The sequence below is a fragment of the Mus pahari genome, chromosome 17, assembly GCF_900095145.1.
Source record: "Mus pahari chromosome 17, PAHARI_EIJ_v1.1, whole genome shotgun sequence".
Classification (NCBI taxonomy): domain Eukaryota; kingdom Metazoa; phylum Chordata; class Mammalia; order Rodentia; family Muridae; genus Mus; species Mus pahari.
This window is the reverse complement of record NC_034606.1, coordinates 65,210,595-65,231,247: the sequence shown is the minus strand read 5'-3', so window position 1 is coordinate 65,231,247 and position 20,653 is coordinate 65,210,595. Positions and strand designations below refer to the sequence as shown.

At 51.6% G+C, this 20,653-nt stretch overlaps 1 protein-coding gene across 2 annotated transcripts in view; it reads left to right on the top strand.

Annotated features, from left to right (window-relative positions):
• Galnt6 (polypeptide N-acetylgalactosaminyltransferase 6) overlaps positions 1 to 18,034 on the top strand; it is a 37,504-nt gene extending 19,470 nt beyond the window's left edge. Inside the window, exons 5-12 of one of the 2 annotated variants that reach the window (XM_021216885.1) lie at positions 5,147 to 5,296; positions 5,902 to 6,136; positions 10,115 to 10,232; positions 11,395 to 11,595; positions 12,115 to 12,246; positions 12,725 to 12,826; positions 14,735 to 14,887; positions 16,398 to 18,034. In XM_021216885.1, coding sequence (XP_021072544.1) covers positions 5,147 to 5,296; positions 5,902 to 6,136; positions 10,115 to 10,232; positions 11,395 to 11,595; positions 12,115 to 12,246; positions 12,725 to 12,826; positions 14,735 to 14,887; positions 16,398 to 16,511 — 1,205 coding nt within the window. In that variant the 3' untranslated portion in view covers positions 16,512 to 18,034. The remainder of the gene's footprint in view (positions 1 to 5,146; positions 5,297 to 5,901; positions 6,137 to 10,114; positions 10,233 to 11,394; positions 11,596 to 12,114; positions 12,247 to 12,724; positions 12,827 to 14,734; positions 14,888 to 16,397) is intronic. The other variant, XM_021216886.2, reaches the window with a different exon arrangement.
• The last annotated feature ends 2,619 nt before the right edge of the window (positions 18,035 to 20,653 follow it).

Here is a 20,653-nt window from a genome sequence, read left to right as displayed (position 1 = left end):
TCTAGCTTGTGTCAAGTTGACAAAAGAACGGGAAAGGGAGGGAGAGGAAGACCAACCAGGATGGTGCCTTTTCATAGCAGTCAGCTGGCCTATGTTCTTAAATACAGTGTGTGTGTGTGTGTGTGTGTGCACCTATGCATGCGTGTCTGTCTCTGCGTATGTATAATTTTTAACCATATGTATTATATATACATGTGTGACTGGGTGAGGGTATTTACACGTGAGTGCAGGTGCCCTAGGAAGCCAGAGGAGATGGAGTTTCAGGTGGTTCTGAGCAGCATCTCATGCAGGTGTTGGGATCCACACTGAGGTCCCCTCTGTAAGAGCAGAACATGCTCTTACCATGGAGCTGTCTCCAGATTCCAGATCTGTGTTCTTTCTGTTCACCTCCTACGTTTGTTTGGGATGGCTCCTCCTCTTCCTCCTCTTCTTCCTCCTCCTCTTCCTCCTCTTCTTTCGCCTCCTCTTCCTCCTTTTCCTCCTCCTCTTTTTCTTCCTCTTCCTCCTCCTCCTCCTCTTCTTCCTCCTCCTTCTTCCTCTTCTTTTCCTCCTCTTCCTTTCTTCTCTTCCTTCTCCTCTTTCCTCTTCTCCTCCTCTTCCTCATTTTCCTTCTGTGTTTAAGTGTCTTGCCTGCATGTATGCCTGTGTACCATGTGTGCACCTGGTGCCCTTAGAGGCCAGAAGATTCCCTGGAACTGCAGTTACAGATGATAGAGGGTTTCCTTGAAGATGCTGGGAATCAGACCTGGGTCCTCTGTAAGAGCATCCAGAATTCCTAACCACGGAGCTGTGTCTCTCCAGCCCCGTCCCCTTGCTCTTAAGGATATGTCTATCCTCTCTAAATTCTCATCATTTTCTGGGTCCTGATTTGAGAACGCGTGCTATTTCCCTGACTGGAGAGATGTCCTTGCCCACGGTGACATTCATTGCCACATGTCTGCATGTGATCCTAGAGACACACTATCCGAAATGCCCTTCCCCAGGCCTGACACTGAGTGCTGTCACCTGGGGAACAGAAAACCAATCTTTGCACGTCTATGCACACAGGATAAAATTGCCCACACATTTGACTTTGATCAGATTAACTGGCTCTTGTTACACACACAAAAGGGCTGTCTCTGAGGGACAGTATTCCTGCTTTCTGTCCTCCTACCCAGGTGTCCCACAGCAGCCCTGTAACCATGATTATATGAGTATTTGATACTTGGAGCCTGAGTCTAGTCTGGACCACATAGTGATACTGTGTCTTTAAAAAAAAAAAGCCAAGTTCACAAATGATCTGATTGACAGTTTTAAGTGATAACTCTGAGGCATAGGGAGAAGGAGGGAGGGGCAGGAGGAGGGGAAGGAAGGAGCCAAGAATATAATTCAGTACAGTGCTTGCTTTAGCATGCACAAGGTCCCGGGTTCAACCCACAGCATGGTATTAACCGAGCATGATGTCACATGTGTGTAATGCCAGGGTGCCAGAGGTGGATACAAGGATCAGACACTCAGGGTCATCTTCCAGTATGTGAAGGGTTTGAAACCAGGGCCAGGAAAGAGGCCAAGGACTGAAGGAGAGATGACTCCACACTTAAGAGCATTGGCTGCTCTTTCTGAGGAGACCCAGGCTCCGTTCCCAGCAGCTACCTGGCCGGTCACAACTGTCTGTAACTACCACTCTAGGGGATCCAGCACCTTCTTTTGGCCTCCACAGATACGACACACATCATAATGCATATATAACATGATGCACAAATATACATGCAAGCAGAAACATCATATAAAGTATTTTTATTTGGAACTCAAAAAAAAAAAGAAGAAGAAGAAAAAGAAAAAGAAAAGAAAAATAGAGTTGGAGGCCGTCCTGGCTGAGAGCCTCTGAAGAGAAAGTGGGGAGAGCTCTGGAGCTAGGGCGATGCTCTGTGGTAGAGCACTCAACCTGGCATACCTGAGGCTCTGAACTCTGGCTCCAGCACCATCAGACAGTAAAAAGAGTCAGGGGAGCCTTCAGGGGTGGGGGTGGCGGTGGTGGTTGGTTGGTTGGTTGGATGTTTTGCTTTGGTTTGGTTTTGGTGTTTTTCAAGACAAGGTTCCTCTGTGTAGCTCTGGCTGTCCTAGAACTCACTCTGTAGACCAGGCTGGTCCCAAGCTCAGAGATCTACCTGCCTCTGCCTCCCAGGCCAGAAAACTGCAGTTTAAGGTTGCTTCCATATCTAGAACATTCTGGAAGACAATATGGAGAAGAGTCTGGAAGAGCCGTTGACCTTTATAACTAGGGTGACCATAGGAACGGGTTAAGAACTAATCCAGTAGGGAAGGGGCAGGGAGAACTCAGTTTGGCTTCAGGGTAGAGCAGATAAAGGGATGCTGGTGCTGAGGTCAAGTGGGGAGATGGGGTAGGGACATGGACTGAGGTGCAGAGTTTTGTTCAGGTTTGAGGTACGTTAGTTCTCTGTCAGACATCCAAGACTGCGAAGTTAGGAGGGAAGTCCTGGGTGCACAGTGTGAACCATGGGCTGTGTAGTGTGAGCTGTGGGCTGCACAGTGTGAGCTATGGGCTGTGCATGTGAGCCATGGGCTGTGCACTGTGAACCATGGGCTGTGCAGTGTCAGCTATGGGCTGTGCATTGTGAGCTTGTGCTGCATAGTGTGAGCCATGGGCTGTGTAGTGTGAGCCATGGGCTGTGCCATGTGAGGCAAGGACTACATAGTGTGAGCCATTGGCTGTGCAGTGTGAGCCGTGAGCTGCATGGGATCAAAGAGAAGGAACATTTACCTGTCAGTGGTGTCTTGCCCTGAGGAGTAAGGTTGGGTGGTAGTGGCAGACTATGGAACCTAAGCCTGAGGGAGTATATGCTGGCCTGCCTGTCTCTTACTCAGCTGTGCTATATTCTGTCCTGGGTCTTTTTTTCCCAGTAACTCCAGAGGTGGGACAAACAGCATGTAGGACAGACAGAGGACTGTTGCGTTGTCTGGCTCTCCTACAAGGGCCTGAGGACCAGAACCTGCAGCCTCTAGCCTAGCCTCCTGAGACTAGAAGGAAGGCGTGGGAGAGCTGTACAGCACAGGGCCCTGGAAGTCACAGCTCAGTGCTTCTCACTGTCTAACCACACAGCCCGCTTCCTGTGATGCTTGCCCGTGAGTTATCTCCACCACAGCTTCCTCTGAGGAGCTAAGTAGGGTCTCAGGGAGGCTTCCACTGAGCTGCTGAGAGGATAAAGGCCCAGCTGGGTTCCTCCCTTCCTGTCAGCAACACCAGGCTGTGGCCAGGTTGTGGCTCACATGTCCCATGACGGCAGGCCCTCCCTACGAAGGCCAGGGTCCAGCATCTCACAGTGCATTGCAGATACTAAGTCACTGCAGTGTTGAAGCCACCATAGAAGGCTAAATTGGAGCAGCCGGGTCCTGGCACCAGAGACAAGTGGCTCCGGGCTGAGGGCCTGAAGTGTTTCATTTGCAAGGGCAGTGGGTCAGGGACACTTGCCTACCAGAAGGACTGGAGAAGACAAAGCAGAAGAGCTCAAGTTTCACATTGTAGTTTCTTTCCCTGGGACTCTGCTGCCCCAGGGAGAAGCTTAGCGGAATAAATCCCTTTCTCACTCTCCTCCTTGGGGTCTCACACAGGGAGAAGCATAAAGACTGTAGATAACTTGGGGGTGGGCAAGAGATACCCTCAACCCACAAAGCTCACACTTGTTAAGTCCCTGTGGGTGCCCTCTCGGCTCCTGGAGGTGGGATGCCTTCTCACAAAGGCTGGATCCTGTGGTCATCATGGTTGCTAGAGTAACCTGAGCTCCAAGTCTTGACTTTCTGTCTGTTAACCCTAGGGTAGGTAGGTATGCCCTGTTCCACAGTGTTAGCTTCATAGAGAGATGGAAAAATGAAGCCAGCATGAAAACAGCTGCTTTAGTGACTAGCACATAGTAGGTGCTCAAGTATTTGGGTGTGGGTGTGAAGTATTTGGGTATATGTATGTGTGTCTTTGATATTAGTGACAACAATAGAGAGATGGAGAAATGAAGCCAGCATGAAAACACTTGCTTGAGTGATGGGCACATAGTAGGTGTTCAAGTATTTGGGTGTATGTGTGTGTGTGTGTGCGCGCCCGCGCGTGTTTGATATTAGTGACAACTCACTAAACTGTTTTCAGGGCCTGTGACTTACAAAGCATTGTGTACAAAGGAAGGCCCAATTGTGAACCCACAATCAGAAGCAAAGGACACAATTGTCAGAGCCATCCTCCACTGCTAAAACAGCATGTGCCTCCACTTTACATAGTTAAGAACAGGGAAGGGCTGGATAGACAGCTCAGGAATTAAGAGCACATACTAGGTTTCTGGAGGACCCAAGATTGGCACACTGGGCACCTCAAACCTGCCTCTAACTCCAGCTCCAAGGGATCCAATATCCTCTGCAACATTGTACTCCCGTGCACAGACTACACACACCTGCATAATTTAAAGAAATCTTTTTTCAAAAAACAGGAGCTGGATGAAGTGATAAAATGTGTTTTTAATTGCAGCACTGGGGAGGCAGAGGCAGGGGGAATCTCTGTGAGTTTGAGGCTAGCCCGGTCTACAGAGCAGTTTCCAGGACAGTCAAACTTAACAGTTAAGACATAAAGATGGAGGATGCTCCAAGATGGAGTCCTTGGAAGTAAAACTACTACGTTCTGTGTCCTGAGGATTTCAGATGGAATCCCAGGATCCTTAGGGATGCATCACTATCCACGGTAGCCAGAAGCCCCCACGCTAGGCAGGCGCCTACCACTGAACTTTGTTACCCACAGCCGCTTTTAGCATTTCAAATCTGCTTGGCTTGTTTTACTCCCCCTGAAGAGTCCCATACGCAGGGCATAAAGTCAAAGACTGGGCTTGTGCGGGGCAGTGTCGCTTAGTGGTGGAGCACTTACCTGGCACCCACAAGGCCCTGGGTTTAATTCCCAACACTTCAAGGAGTGGGGGAGGGAGAAGATGGCCACAGACATAGGACAGTGCTGGCAAGCCTGTTCTCAAGGGGGCCTGGCCACAGACAGGGTTTCCTACCTGCCTGTCTTCCCATCTTTGCCCTCACCTTCTGCGGGCAGTTTTTGCGAGTACTTGGGGGTAATACCCACAGGGGATTAGTGAGGAGCTGGTCACAGTGGCCGCTTCCCTTCCAGAGCACCTGAAGGAGAGGCTGGAGCGCTACGTTCAGCAGCTCCAGATCGTGCGCGTGGTTCGGCAGCGGGAGCGGAAGGGGCTCATCACAGCCCGGCTGCTGGGGGCCAGCGTGGCGCAGGCCGAGGTGCTCACGTTCCTGGACGCCCACTGTGAGTAGGACACGCCCACCCGGGTGCCAGGAGGAGCTGGGGCTATCCTGTCCTTGTGTAGAGGCTTGGGGCTCATCCACTTCTGGCCTTCCGCACGCGGACTCCAGGCGTGGTTCCCGAGATTGCACCGCCACTAGGCTTGGTGACTCAGATTAGCTGGCCCTGCACAGTGATCACCGGTTCCCTGTGCGCCCTGAGGAGAAGCCCCTGCCCCATTGGAAACAAAGAAAGGAAAAAGATCCCCAAAGGCTGGCGAGTGTGTGTGTGTGTGGGGGGGGGGTCGTTCTACACTGGGAGTTGATACAAGTCCTGAAGGAGGAAGAACCATTCTGGAACCTACACCGGGGAGGGGGCTGGAAACCCTGGAGGCAGTCTCTCCAGGTCCGTGGCGATTTGCACTGGTTTGTGCTGGCAAGTTGCTTCCCCAAAGCCTACCTACCATCCCCCTGCCAGAGCCACCTCCGCCCATCAGGAGATACTCTGTGCCCCCTACAGTGTGCCCTATCCTCTCTCCCTGTACCCCATGTCCTCAATCTCCTCTGAGGGTAGAGGGTTCAGCGGCGGCTCAGCCCCCCTGACCTTCACCTTCTTGCCTGGGTCTGCAGGTGAGTGTTTCCACGGCTGGCTGGAGCCCCTCCTGGCTCGAATTGCGGAAGACAAGACAGCGGTGGTGAGCCCAGACATCGTCACCATCGACCTTAATACTTTCCAGTTCTCCAGACCAGTACAGAGAGGCAAAGCTCACAGCCGGGGCAACTTCGACTGGAGCCTGACCTTCGGCTGGGAGATGCTCCCTGAGCACGAGAAGCAGAGGCGCAAGGATGAGACCTACCCCATCAAGTAAGGACTTACTGAGTGCTGCTGATCCCCCACCCTGGCGCTCACCCACTTGGCTCCGGGGACGGTACCATCCCACATCAGCATCTGCAAGGTGCTTTGTTAAACCACACTCCCTATGAGATGGGTCCTTTGGCTAGCCTGTTCTTCCAGGTGAGACACAGGAAGACCACGGCAGCAAGCGGGTGACCTCAGATCCTGCAGCTAGCACAGGGTAGGCAAGGACCCATCCTTGTGTGACCCAAAGCCTTAGAGTGGTCCTCACTGCCTTGCTCCATGACAGCTTGCTCCAGTTTACCTGGCTGTCCGTCGGGCTATCCACACACTGTGTTTTTCCTGTCATTCCTTGATCCCTATACCTAGAAGGCTGGGATCTCTGCTTACAGAGCCTGTGAGAGAGGGCGGTGTTGAACAAGCATTGTGATAGGTACGCATGCATGGGCTCCCGGAAAATAGGTGCTGGGCCTGGTGGTGCGTGCTTGTAATCTGTCTTAGGGTTTCTATTGCCTTGATGAAACACTGTGGCCAAAAGCAAGTTAGAGAGCAAAGGGTTTATTCAGCTTACACTTCCATATCACTGTTCATCATTGAGGAAAGTCAGGGCAGGAACTCACACAGGGCAGGAACCTGGAGGCAGGAGCTGATGCAGAGCCCGTGGAGGGGTGCTGCTTACTGGCTTGCTTCCTCTGGCTTGCTCAGCCTGCCTTCTTATAGAACCCTGGACTACCAGCCCATTGTGGGTGGGGCCCCATCAATCACTAATTAGAAAATGCCTTACAGGCTTGTACACAGCCTCATCTTATGGAGGCATTTTCTTTTCTTTCTTTTTTTTTAAGGTTTATTTATTGTATATATGTGAGTAAACTGTAGCTGTCTTCAGACACACCAGAACAGGGCATCAGATCTCATTACAGATGGTTGTGAGCCACCATATAGTTGCTAGGAATTGAACTCAGGACCTTTAGAAGAGCAGTCAGTGAGTGCTCTTAACCACTGAGCCATCTTTCCAGCACCTGGAAGCATTTTCTTAATTGAGGCTTCCTCCCCTCCCTTTAGCTTGTGTCAAGCTAAAACTATCCCGCACAGAATCACAGCTTCTCAGGAGGCTGAGACAAGAGGATCACACATTCAAGGACTATCTGGGCTACCGTGAGTTCAAGGCTCGCCTGGGAAATTCGGTGAGGCCGAGTCTCAAAAGCAGAGTGTTCAAGGTTCTGAGAAAGAGTGCAGTGGTCAGCAGCTGAGAGTGTGTTTAGCAAGTGCAAAGCCCTAGGCTCAGTCTGGGGCAGGCGTGTGGCAGGGGCTGGGTGGGGCGGGGTGGCAAGCATGAACAAAAGCAGGTTGCCGCTTTTTACAGTTGCCCTGAACTTTTAATTCAAGGGCCACATCCTGATAGTCTTTCCCAGCCACCAACACAGAGAGTCTACTGGTGTTCTTTTGGGGAGATGAGGCTTGTGTTTTTTATAATTGTTTTAAAATGTGAATACCAAACGGAGCCTGATAGTGCCTGTCTGCAAACCCACCTTTGAGAGGGAAGACAATATCAGAAATTTAAGGTTATCCTTGGCTATCCAGCTCAAGGCCGTCTTGAGAGACCCTGTCTCCAAAAAACAAAACAAAGCAAAAATGAACATTCTTCATAGAGCAGTGGTTCCTGGCCTTCGCAATGCTGCAACCTTTTAATACAATGCCTCAGGTTGTGGGGACCCCCAACCATAAAGTTATCTTGCTGCGACTTCATAACTACAGTTTTGCCACTGTTATGAATCGTAATGTGAATGTCTGACATGCAGGATATCTGATGGATCATGTGACCCCCCCAAAAAAGGGTTGAGAACCGCTGCCATAGAGTCTTTGAAAAAAAAGCAGCCGGCTAGATAGCTGAAAGCTAATGTGCTGCTTAAGGCCCACGGAGGCTCGCTGCTCTTGTTCCCTGCCTGCCCAAACTCTACAGATTCTTTTCTACTTTTCATCTTTGTGGGTTTGGGTGTGGGTGTGGGCGGGTGTGTGTCTGCCTATCTGCACATACACATGTTTTCAAATGTGTGTGGGCACACGTGTAGGTCGGTGCCTCTGCTGTGTGTTTCTGTACCCCCAGGTTGATGTTGGGAGTCATTCTTAATTGCTCTTCTACCTTGTTCATTGAGCCAGTTAAAGGCAGAGCTCACCAGCGTAGCTGGGGTTGCTGCCCGCCTGCTCTGGGGATCCTGCCTCAGCCTCCGAGCTTGAGTCCCAGGCAGGTTGCTGGGCCTTCCTAGAGTTTATCTGAGGTTGCAGGATCGGAACCCAGGTCCTCACAGCCGCATGGCTAGCATGTTAGCTGCCGAGCCATCTCCCCAGCCCCCATGCTGCTGTTTTAAACCTTCATCTCCAGCTAAAGGGTTTGGGGGTGACGTTATGGTTACCCTACAGTTTGGATTCTGTGTGCCGATGTCCTGTCCTGATTGTTACGGATTTTAGGCCAGCCTGAGCTATCAATACAAAGTTCCAATACAGCCTGGGCTATATAGTTAGGCCCCCATCTTGAAAAACAAAAGGAAAGAAAACGGGAGAGGAAGAAGTCAGCACTCCCTGCTGGCTCTCTGCCCCTCTAAGAGCCTTCGTTTGTGTATAGCAACAAACTCTTACCCCACCCAAACCAGGGCCAGGCACACAGTAGTACAGTTAAGGGCAGGGCCCTGGCTCCCACCCATCACTAATGCCCTGGCCTCTGCAAGGACCGGCTAACTGGAGGACAAAGCTTCAGTGTTTGAGAATGAATGTGTCACTTGGCCCAGGTGCCTTGGCAGCACATAATGCTTGCTAGAAACACTTGGTGAGGTGGTTCTCCAGTACTGTTGGAAGTACCTCACATGCTTATTCTTAGAGTGGTGGGTAGCTGAAGTGAGAGCTAAAAGAGACGCAGGGTCCCAGGAAGTGGGACAGGGTATACAGGTGTTTCTTAGAGGTTACCGCCTGTTGGGGTGAGTCTACAGGAAAGTTCCTGAGTGGCATTTATCCTCAAAGCTAATTTGTCAGGGATCCCATCAGTCTTGGGAATCCTCTCAGACTCTCAAGAGCAGGCTAGCTTTGGGGTGTTCATGTGGAGTTCTAGGATTCTCAGAGCCTTCCTGGTGCTACTTGGGCAGGCTGGGGACCCCTGGAAGAAGACAGAAGTGGCAACGGGAAAGCCAGCCCAAGCGTAAGGGTTTCCCAACTGAAATCCCTTCTAGATGATGGCTACAGAAGCAACATCAGGAAGATGAGAGCAGGTCCAGGGAATCCCCATGGCTGGACTCTGAGACTTCTCCATTGGTCCAGTCTTGACTTGGGTCAGTGAAAGCCAGAACTCTTAGGAGTCTCCTCACAGTCCATACCGAGTTCTCCCTCCCCCTCCCCCCAGTTACCAGGAGCAACTCAACTCACCAGTGTCCCCTGTTGTGCCAAGACAACTGGCAGCTTCCCTTGGAAGCAGGCTCGGTCCCAGCTAATGCTGTGGCTATATAGTCCCTGAAGGGAGGTAGACACTGACTTTGAATGGGGTTGGCCCAGCTGATAACGTGCATACCTTCCTTCCTGTCTAAATCCTGCCCATTTGCAGAATCTGTCTCAGGGGGCTTCCGAAGGTGGCAGGTCTGTGACTAACACTGACACAGAAAATGAGAGACTCCTCCCCCTCTCTAGACCCCTCCCCTTCATTATAGACTCCTCCCCCCTTACTATAGACTCCTCCCCCAGCTCCAGATGGCAGCCATGCCCTCAGGCCCTGCTGGGTGGTGGCTCCTACATCCCCAGTTGATCGGCCGACCAGTCCTTTTAAGAGAGTGTTGCTGACTGGCCTCTCTCCTGGGCCCAGTTCTAGAAGGGGAGGTGGTCACAGTGGAAGTTAGCCAGAGGGGCTGCCTGACTTTGAAGTAGGAGGCCTCCTCAGAGGGAAGTCAGCCACCAGCCCTCTCTGCCCTCTTCTGACGATACCTGTGCTCTCTGCCTCTGTCCCTCCAGGTCTCCGACGTTTGCCGGCGGCCTCTTCTCCATCTCCAAGGCCTACTTTGAGCACATCGGTACCTATGATAACCAGATGGAGATCTGGGGAGGGGAGAATGTGGAAATGTCCTTCCGGGTGAGGATGAACAGGGAAACCTTAGCCTCCCAGGGAAGGGTGCACAGGCATTGTCAGGCAGTGGGAGTTCCAAGGGAGTTGGATCTGGAACCTACTTGAAAGGGTGTCGGCTTTCTGACAAGGCTCCACTCTCCCTGCTGGGGCCAGTACATCTCTGTCAATGAGACTGACGGCTCAAAATAAGTTCCAGGGCAGAACCTCCAAGAGCTTCCCTCTTGGATAATGGGAGCCGTAAGATCCAACTTAGTTAACGGACTGTTCTATGATGAGACCAGGTCAGGGAGTCGCCATCCTCTGTATTGGAAAACTCAGGCTCCTCTTCCCAAGTCAGAGACACCCATCCCGGGGAACCTTTGGATTCCCCATGTGCTTCCAGTGAGTTCTTCCTACCTGAGAGACAAGAGGTGGAACCCAGTTCTGATGGACGCAGAACTCGGAGGAATTCCAAGAATGAGGCAAATCAAGATAGGTCAGGAAGGGTTGCGTCTAAAAGCTCCGTGAATCCCCGTGCCAGTGGGCTCATTAACAGAGTCACCTCTCGGTGTCTGGCATATATTAAGCACACGATTGCCTTCTGGTGTTAATGGAGCTGTGACTGTGGACTTCTGTTGCTGCCATAGCACAGTGAGTAGCAGGTACCTCACCCAAAAGAGACCAGTAGGACAGATGTCTCCAGCCAGCCCACTGGTGTAGAGAGGGGCCACCAGCCAGTAAGTATCTGGTTCACACCGTTCAGTGAACCTCTGACCCTGACCCAGGATCTCTCCTGGGAAACTGGCATGCACCAGGACAGTGAGCACAAGCCACTGGCAGATGCTCTGATCTGGGGGAGGTCAGGCTTTCTGTGCCTCCCAGGTAAGCTAGCACATTTCAGGTCAGGGTCCAGTGACCAGAGCTGAGCATACAAGCATAGCCTAGGAGCAGCCAGCTGAAGGGAACCCTGGTAACATCAGAACTCTGTACATCCACAGTTCCCTAGAGGGAGCCAGCCCAGGCAGAGAGCCTGGAAACCCCAGTGTCTTTCTTCAGGGATAGAAAGGGTAACGTTTACTTCAATCTAGGACCCGGGGCCTGAGTTCCTGGGAACTGGAGAGTCCTGCCTCGGGGGATCTTGCCCATCCATCACCTTTCTGAAAGCCCCATCCTGTTTTCTTTGTGTCAGGTGTGGCAGTGTGGGGGCCAGCTGGAGATCATCCCCTGCTCCGTGGTCGGGCACGTGTTCCGTACCAAGAGTCCCCACACCTTCCCCAAGGGCACCAGTGTTATTGCACGCAATCAGGTGCGCCTGGCTGAGGTCTGGATGGACGACTACAAGAAGATTTTCTACAGGAGAAATCTACAGGCAGCAAAGATGGTGGAGGAGGTAAGACACCCGTGCTTGGGTGGCTGGCGAGAGAAGTGCGAGATTCCAGGCCCCTGGTCAGCTTCTCAATGGCAGGGCCATCCCATCTCTACCTTCCTGCCTCCCCTCATCTCTGAGAAGTCTATAAGCTGGTCCTGTGAACACCACACTGGGCTCAGAGGAGGAACCTGGTTGCCCCTACCCTGGGGGGTGGGGGTGGGGGTCCCAGATCTTTTAGAGGGGAAAAAAAGGAAGGAAAAGACAGGGAGAAGAACCTGCCACCAGAGGAATGGCTCTGATGGGCTCTGATTGAAGACCAGGAGAGCTGATGGAGGAGTGAGGCACAGGGCACAGGGCTTGAGGGAATGTTGTGAGGTATTGAGGTCCCCATGCTAAGTCAGATACTGTGTGTCAGGGAGGGACATTGAGTAGGACTGAGCAGCAGAGAATAGCTCAATGCTTCATGCTATCTGGGCTGTCACAACCCAGACAGGACTCAAGCTGTGACACTAACCCTTTGGGGGGCTGACTCGTTGACAGAACAACTTCGGTGACATCTCGGAGCGACTGCGACTCAGGGAGCAGCTACGCTGCCACAACTTCTCCTGGTACCTGCACAATGTCTACCCAGAGATGTTTGTCCCCGACCTGAACCCCACCTTCTACGGAGCCGTAAGTTATCCTGCACATCACCATGGCACCCCAAAGAAGTCAAGACCATGCAGCCCAGGAACAGACAAGGCATGCTGGGAGGGTGGGGGAGACGGTTTGGGGGTTCCTCCAGTAGCGAAAGACCCAAAGAAAGGGGGACTCTGTGATTAGTGGTTTTTAAGTGTTCAGCGTGTGAGAATGCCCATGGAGACATGTAAATACACACTGCTGGGCATGCTTAACTCTTTCTCAGCCAGCTCTGCCTTTTGGGGGGATGCTGAGGGTCAGCTCCTGTGGGCTGGCTCTCAGGACCCAGCATCCTAAGGGGCTGCCCATCTTTCGCCATAGTAGGCACCCAGCCCCGCCCTGCCCATCCTCAGGGGCCTCACTTTGCTATTAGCTCCAGGCATCTGGGCTCATACACAGAGGGGAAAGCCATTCTGATTGGGCACGCACCCAGCTGAGCTATATCCTGCTCCCCCGTGTTACCTTTGTGCAGATCAAGAATCTCGGCACCAATCAGTGTTTGGATGTGGGCGAGAACAACCGTGGAGGAAAGCCTCTCATCATGTATGTCTGCCACAACCTCGGCGGCAACCAGGTAGGGAAACCATGCTCGGCCCAGGCAGGCCCAACAGAAGCGTGTCCCCTCTCAGGTGCCTCCTCTTCCTGAGAACCCCCTTTCTGTCTCTCTCCGTGTGTGTGTCTCTCTCTGTGCCTCAATCTCTCTCTGTCTTTCTCTGTCTCTGTCTCTCTTTCTCTGTCTCTCTCCCCCTAACCCTCGAGGCTGGCCTCAAGCTCAGAAATTCACCTGACTCTGTCTCTCAAGTGCTGGGGATTAAAGGCCTGTGCTACCACTGCCCAGCTTGAGCCCCCTTTCTCTACCTTTAATCGCACTTTCCTGAGGCCTCATTAATCGCGCTTTCCTGAGGCCCGCAGTGGAGGAGATGCAGGAAGAGGTACCACCTCTGCTGCAGGAAGCGGGAAGCACACAGGCAAGGTCTGCAGGCTGAACCAGGGACACAGAGCTGGGGCCTTGCTGAGCATTAGAGGATGAGGACCCAACAGGGAGGGCTGTGGGTGAAGCTAGCTGCTGGGGCCTGTGGAGAATTCTTGAATGCTTTCTCTCACCTACACCTGTATATACTCAACTTTTATCCTTAATTCCCCCCTGGCCAGAACCTGCCATCCTGACCCTACCCCACTCGCCCAGTAGTGATCCCCTGAACAGCCACTACTGACATCCTGGACACTTACCCACACCCCACAGCGCAGGGCACTCCCTGAGGGGTTGGCTAATGTTCCCCTGCCTTAATTAGCCATCTACCGCTGTGATAAAACACTGTAATCAAAAGAGAAAAGGGTTTTAGACACAGGGTTTCACTGTTAGCCATGCCTGTCATGAAGCTCACTCTGTAGACCAGGCTGGCCACAAACTCACAGAGACCAACCTGCCTCTGCCTCCCAAGACCTGGCAGGTGGATGTCACATTTCTACATTACAGTCTACTGTGGAGGGTCGTCAGGGCAGGAACCTGGAGCTGAGGCCTTAGAGGGACAGAGCATACTGGCATGGTCTCCAGGCTTGCATTCAGCTTGCTTCCTACCCACCAGGAGCACCTGCCCTGGAGTGCCATGTCCCGCAGTGGGCTGAACCTCTCACTTCAATCATTAATCAAGAAATGCCCTACAGCCCTGCCCACAGGCCAGTCTAATGGGGGAGTTTTCTCAAGCCAATCTGATGGGGGAGTTTTCTCAAGCCAATCTGATGGGCTGAGTTTTCTCAAGCCAATCTGATGGGGGAGTTTTCTCAAGCCAATCTTATGGGGGAGTTTTCTCAGTTGAGATTCTTCTTCCAGATGACCCTAGTTAGTGTCAAGGTAACAAAAACGAACCAACACGCTACCCATCTGCTGTCCCTCGGGCATCCAGTACCCAGATCTGGTATATAAGAGGAATTTAAAAACAGACCTGAAGCAGAGCAGCCTGGAGTATTGAATGGATTGCCAAAATGTGCAAATGAAAACAGCCGTTTGAAAGCAGATTCGGGTACAGCCTGCTTGTAAGATGGTTCGGGGCAACTCACTGATGAATATCCTTTATTTCAGGGGTAGTTTATTAGCAAACCCAGAACCGGCTGGTGCCGGGATGGTATGTGCCATGAGCCGGAGGGCGCATGTTTTGGTAGTTAGAAGGCAGAGGCAGAAGGATCGTGAGTTTGAGGCCAGCCTGGTGCACATGGCAGAGATCTAGAACAGCCTGAACTACAAACGAGGACTCCATGTCAGGCAACAAAAAGCAGGACTCGTGTTCTTTCATGATTGGTGCTTAAGACAAGGCTGAGGAAAATTTTAGTTCCCAGTTGAAGTGATGTGCACCACTGATCAGGACAGTGATACAAAGTCTTGGCACAGCTTCCTCCCTCCCCTGGGAAGCCATTTCGTTGGCACTGTAGGGCAGTGGGCAAGCTCCCCACCGGCTCCATGGAACATCTTTGTCTTGACTTCCAGTACTTTGAGTACACGTCGCAGAGGGACCTCCGCCACAACATTGGGAAGCAGCTGTGTCTACACGCCAGTGGGAGCACACTCGGCCTCAGGAACTGTCAGTTCGTTGGCAAAAACAGCAGAGTTCCCAAGGACGAGGAGTGGGAATTGACTCAGGTGAGTCAGTGGCACAGAAAGCTGGGGACTGAGAGTCCAGAGTGACACATCTGTCCCCTCTCCTCCTCCCTCTCTCTCTCTCTCTCTCTCTCTCTCTCTCTCTCTCTCCTCCTCCTCTTCCTCCTCCTCTTCCTCTTCTTTCTTGTCCTCTTCTTCCTCTTCCTCTACTTTCTCTTCTCCTCTTCTTCTACCTCCTTCACTTCCTCATCTCCCTCCTCCTCTTCTTCCTCCTTTTCCTCTTCCTCTTATTCCTCATCTCCCTCCTCCTCTCCCTCCTCCTCTTACTCCTCTCCCTCCTCCCCCTCTTCCTCTTCCTCCTCTCCCTCCTCCTCTTACTCCTCTCCCTCCTCTTCTTACTCCTCTCCCTCCTCCTCTTATTCCTCCCTCCTCCTCTCCCTCCTCCTCCTCTCCCTCCTCCTCCTCTTACTCCTCCTTCTTTCTCTTCTTCATCTTCTTGCACATCATCTTCTTTTGCCTGAGCACCATGGGATTAAAGCAGGGTAGAACGCACGGTAGCTGTGGACTTGGTCAAATTGTGCTACTGTCTGTTCCTGGCTGATAAAAGAGTAGAGCAGCAATGACCCATGGGTGCTTCTGCTGTGCACATTTTAAGGCTGAGTCCAAATAGATGAAGGTGAAGAGTCACACATGCCACTCAGGTGCCTCCGTGTGCAAAGCAACGCACAGGCATGCGTTGTCTCTCTTCATCTTTTTTTTTAAAAAAGATTTATTTATTATATGTAAGTACACTGTAGCTGTCTTCAGACATTCCAGAAGAGGGCGAGGGCGTCGGATCTTGTTAAGGATGGTTGTGAGCCACCATGTGGTTGCTGGGACAGGGTTTCTCTGTGTAGCTCTGGCTGGCCTGGAACTCACTCTGTAGACCAGACTGGCCTGGAACTCAGAAATCCACCTGCCTCTGCCTCCCGAGTGCTGGGATTAAAGGTGTGCGCCACCACGCTCAGCCTGTCTCTCTTCATCTTTAAGGGGCCTTGTCCCAGAAGTCAATGTTCCCGTTTCTACAAAGCAGCCAGATGACATTCAACAGTCTTGTCTGGCCTGGGCCCCACCACTGGCAAATGGCAGGCTGGGATTCAGACCTCCATACTTATGAGGCGGGCCTTTTCCCTTGGGCCACCCGGCTGTGCGGTGGGTGGTGGTGGTGACCAACATCACTAAGCTGGAGCTCGACCCTCTTTGGTCACCGGCTTAGAATAAGGGAGGCCTAACCATGAGGCTACAGGAAAGGATGGAGCCAGTGTCTAACCACAAGCAGAAAGGGGGCGGGCAGGTGTAGCCCCAAGTTTTTGTGGCTGGCCACCCCAGAGAAAAGGAGACCCTGAAAGGGTTTTTCCTGTGACAGCCACCAGGCTAAAGTTGCTGTGTGCGTCTTGGGGACGGAATCGGAATCGGAAGTGCTCTCTCTACACCTCATTCTCCTTCCTTTCCTTTCATCAGCTGCCCTTGTCTCCTCATCCTCAGATTAACCCGTTCCTGTGTTATCTTTTAGGATCAACTCATCAGAAACTCGGGATCTGGTACCTGCCTGACATCCCAGGACAAAAAGCCAGCCATGGCCCCCTGTAATCCCAGGGACCCCTACCAGCTCTGGCTGTTCGTCTAGGCCTGGGGTCACCCCCCCCCAACGCAGGCCCAAGTCCTCCAGGCGGTGGGGTCACCAGGAATCTGGGAGTCCTCTCCCCCAGATCCTCTGGAGACCCGAGAGTTGGATTTTGAAGCCCTGTGGCCACCAAGGCAGGACGTTCTTCTCGCAGCAACGCTGGTCCCATTTCCTTTCCTCCACCTCAGTGGAGAGACCAGCAGGTCACATGCTACTTGGCCCAAGGCTTTCCTCCTCTCCTAGAGGCAGGGGCCGCCAAAGCAGCCTGAGAGTGTGTCCTGCAGAGGCGCTGGAAGGGCAGAGACCCTCTCTTGTTAGCAGACCTGGCCGCAAACCCTCTTGAGGTGTATACACAGAGTGCCTTCATCCTACGCCATTTGCACGGTTATCTGTGGAGGAGACAGGGAGGAAGGAGCCATGCATTGAGAAGGTTGAGAGTGCGCTGGAGTATAGTTCAGGGAAAGGCTCTAGGTTTGACCCCTTAGCACCACAGAAAACAGAAAAGGAGTCCAGGAGAGGAAGGCAGGCAGAAAGGGACAGAGGGAGACAGAGGGCTTTTCTGCCATTGCACAGCTGATAGGTGACTCGAGCTGGGACTGAGTCCCCATCTTTGGTGCTGTACCAGGGCTCCTTCCAGCACACAAGAACACTAGACAGTGAGCTGCCGGCCATGCCATTTCTTGACCCCTCTCTGATCATCCTGGCTGGCTGTCCTCCAGAAAGCCAGGTAGCGAGATGGGAGACCACACTGAGATCCTGGGCTGTTAGTGTAGAAAGAAGTTTATGGGCTGAGACAGCTGGTGAGTCTCAAGCCCAGGGCCCCTTTGTTCTAAGCTATAGACGAGGAGAGTAAAAAGCAGAAGCAGGAGCTGGGCGTGAAGGCACAGGTCTGTAGCCTCGATGCTCAGAACCTAAAGCAGCAAGGTCTTAAGTTCCAAGGCCGGCCCGGGCTTCAGAATTCGACCTTTCCTCAAAGGCAACTAAAAAATGGTGTGGAGAACATTCAGGGAGCTGCCTTGCAGCCCCCGAACTAAGGTAGCCCCCCCCCCTTTACACTTATTCCTCAGCAGAAACTAGATAGGTGTTTTGTCCAAGGTCACCTGGCAGGATGTTTGGCGGTTCCAAGCTTAGAACCGAGATAAGGCTAAGCAGAGTTCTGGCAAGTCTGAGGGGTCAGGGACAGCGTGCAGTTGCCTGGAGGGCCGATCCCATCTGCTTGCCGGAGTACCCTGTGCGGAGCCGACCTGCGGATGCCAATCTTTCTACAGTCAACTTTGACTCTACTTTCGCTCTGCCTGGAAGAAAATAGAAATATCTAGGAAGGCTTTAGAGGACTTCAACATGAGACCACAGCTGCCTCCTGCTCCATGCAAGGGCACATTGCAGGAAGCCTCCCCTGTCCCCTGGGTGACAATCAGAGGTAGCCCAGCCAAATGGAAAGAGTCTGACAGAGTTGTGATCCAAGGTGGGAAGAGGGAAGAGAGGCTGATTGGGAACCTGGTGGAAATAAAGTTTTTTTTGTTTGGTTTGGTTTGGTTTTTCGAGACAGGGTTTCCCTGTGTAGCCCTGACTGTCCTGGAACTAACTCTGTAGACCAGGCTGGCCTCAAACTCAGAAATCCTCCTGCCTCTGCCTCCCAAGTGCTGGGATTAAAGGCGTGTGCCACCACGCCCGACTGGAAATAAAGGTTTTATGGTATTGGTCAAAGATGTTGGATTTGAGTTCCTCTCTTTCTGCTTTAGCCGTAACTGAAACAGATGGGACTGGCAAGGACCCTGTGGCTACCGTCACACCTGCAAACACTCTCCAGCCAGTGTGTATAGTGTGTGCAAGTGTGAGATGTGATCCTTACCCCGTGGAGCTCCCACTCTAAAGATGAGTCCCAGAATGCTTGAGGAAAGGACTTAAAAGGAGTCGGGAGAGGCCTGACACGGTGGCAGCAGACCCCATCGAAGGCTGTGGTAGGAAGGACTTGGGTAGAGGTGTCCCACAAGCAGCTCTTCAGCATGAGCCAAACCACAGGCAAAGGTGGAAACCTGGAAAATGAAGACAGCCCGATGAAGGGGTGATGGAGAATAAAGGGAGAAGTTGTTGTTGGTGGGTACTAAGGCAGAGGCGGGCAGACATCGGTTTGAGGCCAGGCTGGTCTACATAGTAAGTTCCAGGCTAGCCAGGGCTACAGAGTGAGACCTTGTCTCAAAAAGAGAAGGTGGAAAGGGAAGCTGGAGAGATGACTTCGTGATCAGGAGCTCTTTCCTTCTGCTCTTCCAGAGGACCTGGATTCATTTCCCAGTAGCCATATGTAACCATTTGTAACTACAGTTCTGGAAGACTATGTCATCTTCTGGCTTCTAAGCACACCAGGCACATGAGTGGTACATGGACATACATGCAGCAAAATACTCAAACCTGTAAAGTGTAAACAAGTGTTCTTAATTTAAAAACAAAAATGAAAAGCTGGGCAGAGTTCAGTTGGTAGCATGGGCCTGACATGCTCAAGGCCCAGGGTTTGATCCATTAAGCCAGGTATACTAGGTATGGCGAGGTTAGCCCAGGCTAGTAATCCCAGCAGTTAGGCGATAGAAGCAAGAAGATGAGAGGTTCACATGAACTAGACTGAGAGCTGGAGACCAATCTGGGCTACAATGATAAGTTCAGCTCACATCGGCATAAAGATAACAATGTAGATCCTATTCATTTCTTCAGATCTTAAACACTTTTTATCGGCCCATAAATATATTCTGAGCCCTAAGCACTGTTCCTACTGACTAGATCTGCCTCATAGGAGAGCGGGTTGACATGTAGATGAGAAAGACTCTGTGAACTGTGCTAACAATGAGTTAACTATAGGGAGTCAAAATCTTGACCCTAATGTTTTTTCCATTAAACATCTAAATGTTTATCAGCCATAAACTATTTCCCATGTATCCCAGAATTTGTATATTACCTCTTCAGCCCAATTCTGTTATACCCAGCTAAGGTGTCCACTCTGGTGCTGACAGGCTTTCCCATGTATCCCAGAATTTGTATATTACCTCCTCAGCCCAATTCTATTATACCCAGCTAAGGTGTCCACTCTGGTGCTGACAGGCTTTCCCATGTATCCCAGAATTTGTATATTACCTCTTCAGCCCAATTCTGTTATACCCAGCTAAGGTGTCTACGCTTGTGGCTTCCTCACACCCACCCCGGAACAAAGCTGTTCCTTTTTTCTTTGCTCCCTTCTTCCCAGACAGGATCATGCTGTGTAGCCCAAATTGCCCTTCCTTGCCCCATGCTGGAGTGAGGGGGTGTCACAGGCTTGCGCTATTTCTCATTTTCATGAGCTATACTGTTGCTTCAGGAATCTTTCTGGAATAAGTGCTTTGACACCAGTGGAAGTGGAAGAGAGGAGCTGTCACAGGTGGTCTGAAACCAGGACGGCTCCTGAAATGCCTCTGTCCTGGGTGCAGTTTGCGTCTTCATTTTTATATTCTAAAACCTTAAGGTGGATCAGGCAAGGAAGTGAGGTGTTACCAAAGCCTCCCTGGCACACAGGTTGTTAGAGCAAAGACACCATTTCATTCCAGGTACCAAGTGAAGCACACTTGGCAAATAGGCAGTGTAAGCAGTGTGTCTAACAAACCACTAAATAAAGCAACAAATCAGCATCGAATAACTGTTCTTTTTTTTTTTTTTTTGGTTTTTCGAGACAGGGTTTCTCTGTGTAGCCCTGGCTGTCCTGGAACTTACTCTGTAGACCAGGCTGGCCTTGAACTCAGAAATCCACCTGCCTCTGCCTCCAGAGTGCTGGGATTAAAGGCGTGCGCCACCACGCCCGGCTCGAATAACTGTTCTTTTTCTACCATAAACTACTTCACCATTTGACCTACTGTATTCAAACTTCCTCTGTATCAGCTTGAGTTTTTCCAAACTTCGTGGGAAATTTTATGAGCAGAAATGAAGTTTTGTGATAAACTATACCAAAGGCTTGTGCCTTCCTTTGTCTGTTTGTTCAATTGAAAAGGGTGTGTTCCGGTGCTGGTGAGATGGCTCAGCAGGTAAGAGCACCAACTGCTCTTCCAAAGGTCCTGAGTTCAAATCCCAGCAACCACATGGTGGCTCACAACCATCCGTAACAAGATCTGATGCCCTCTTCTGGAGTG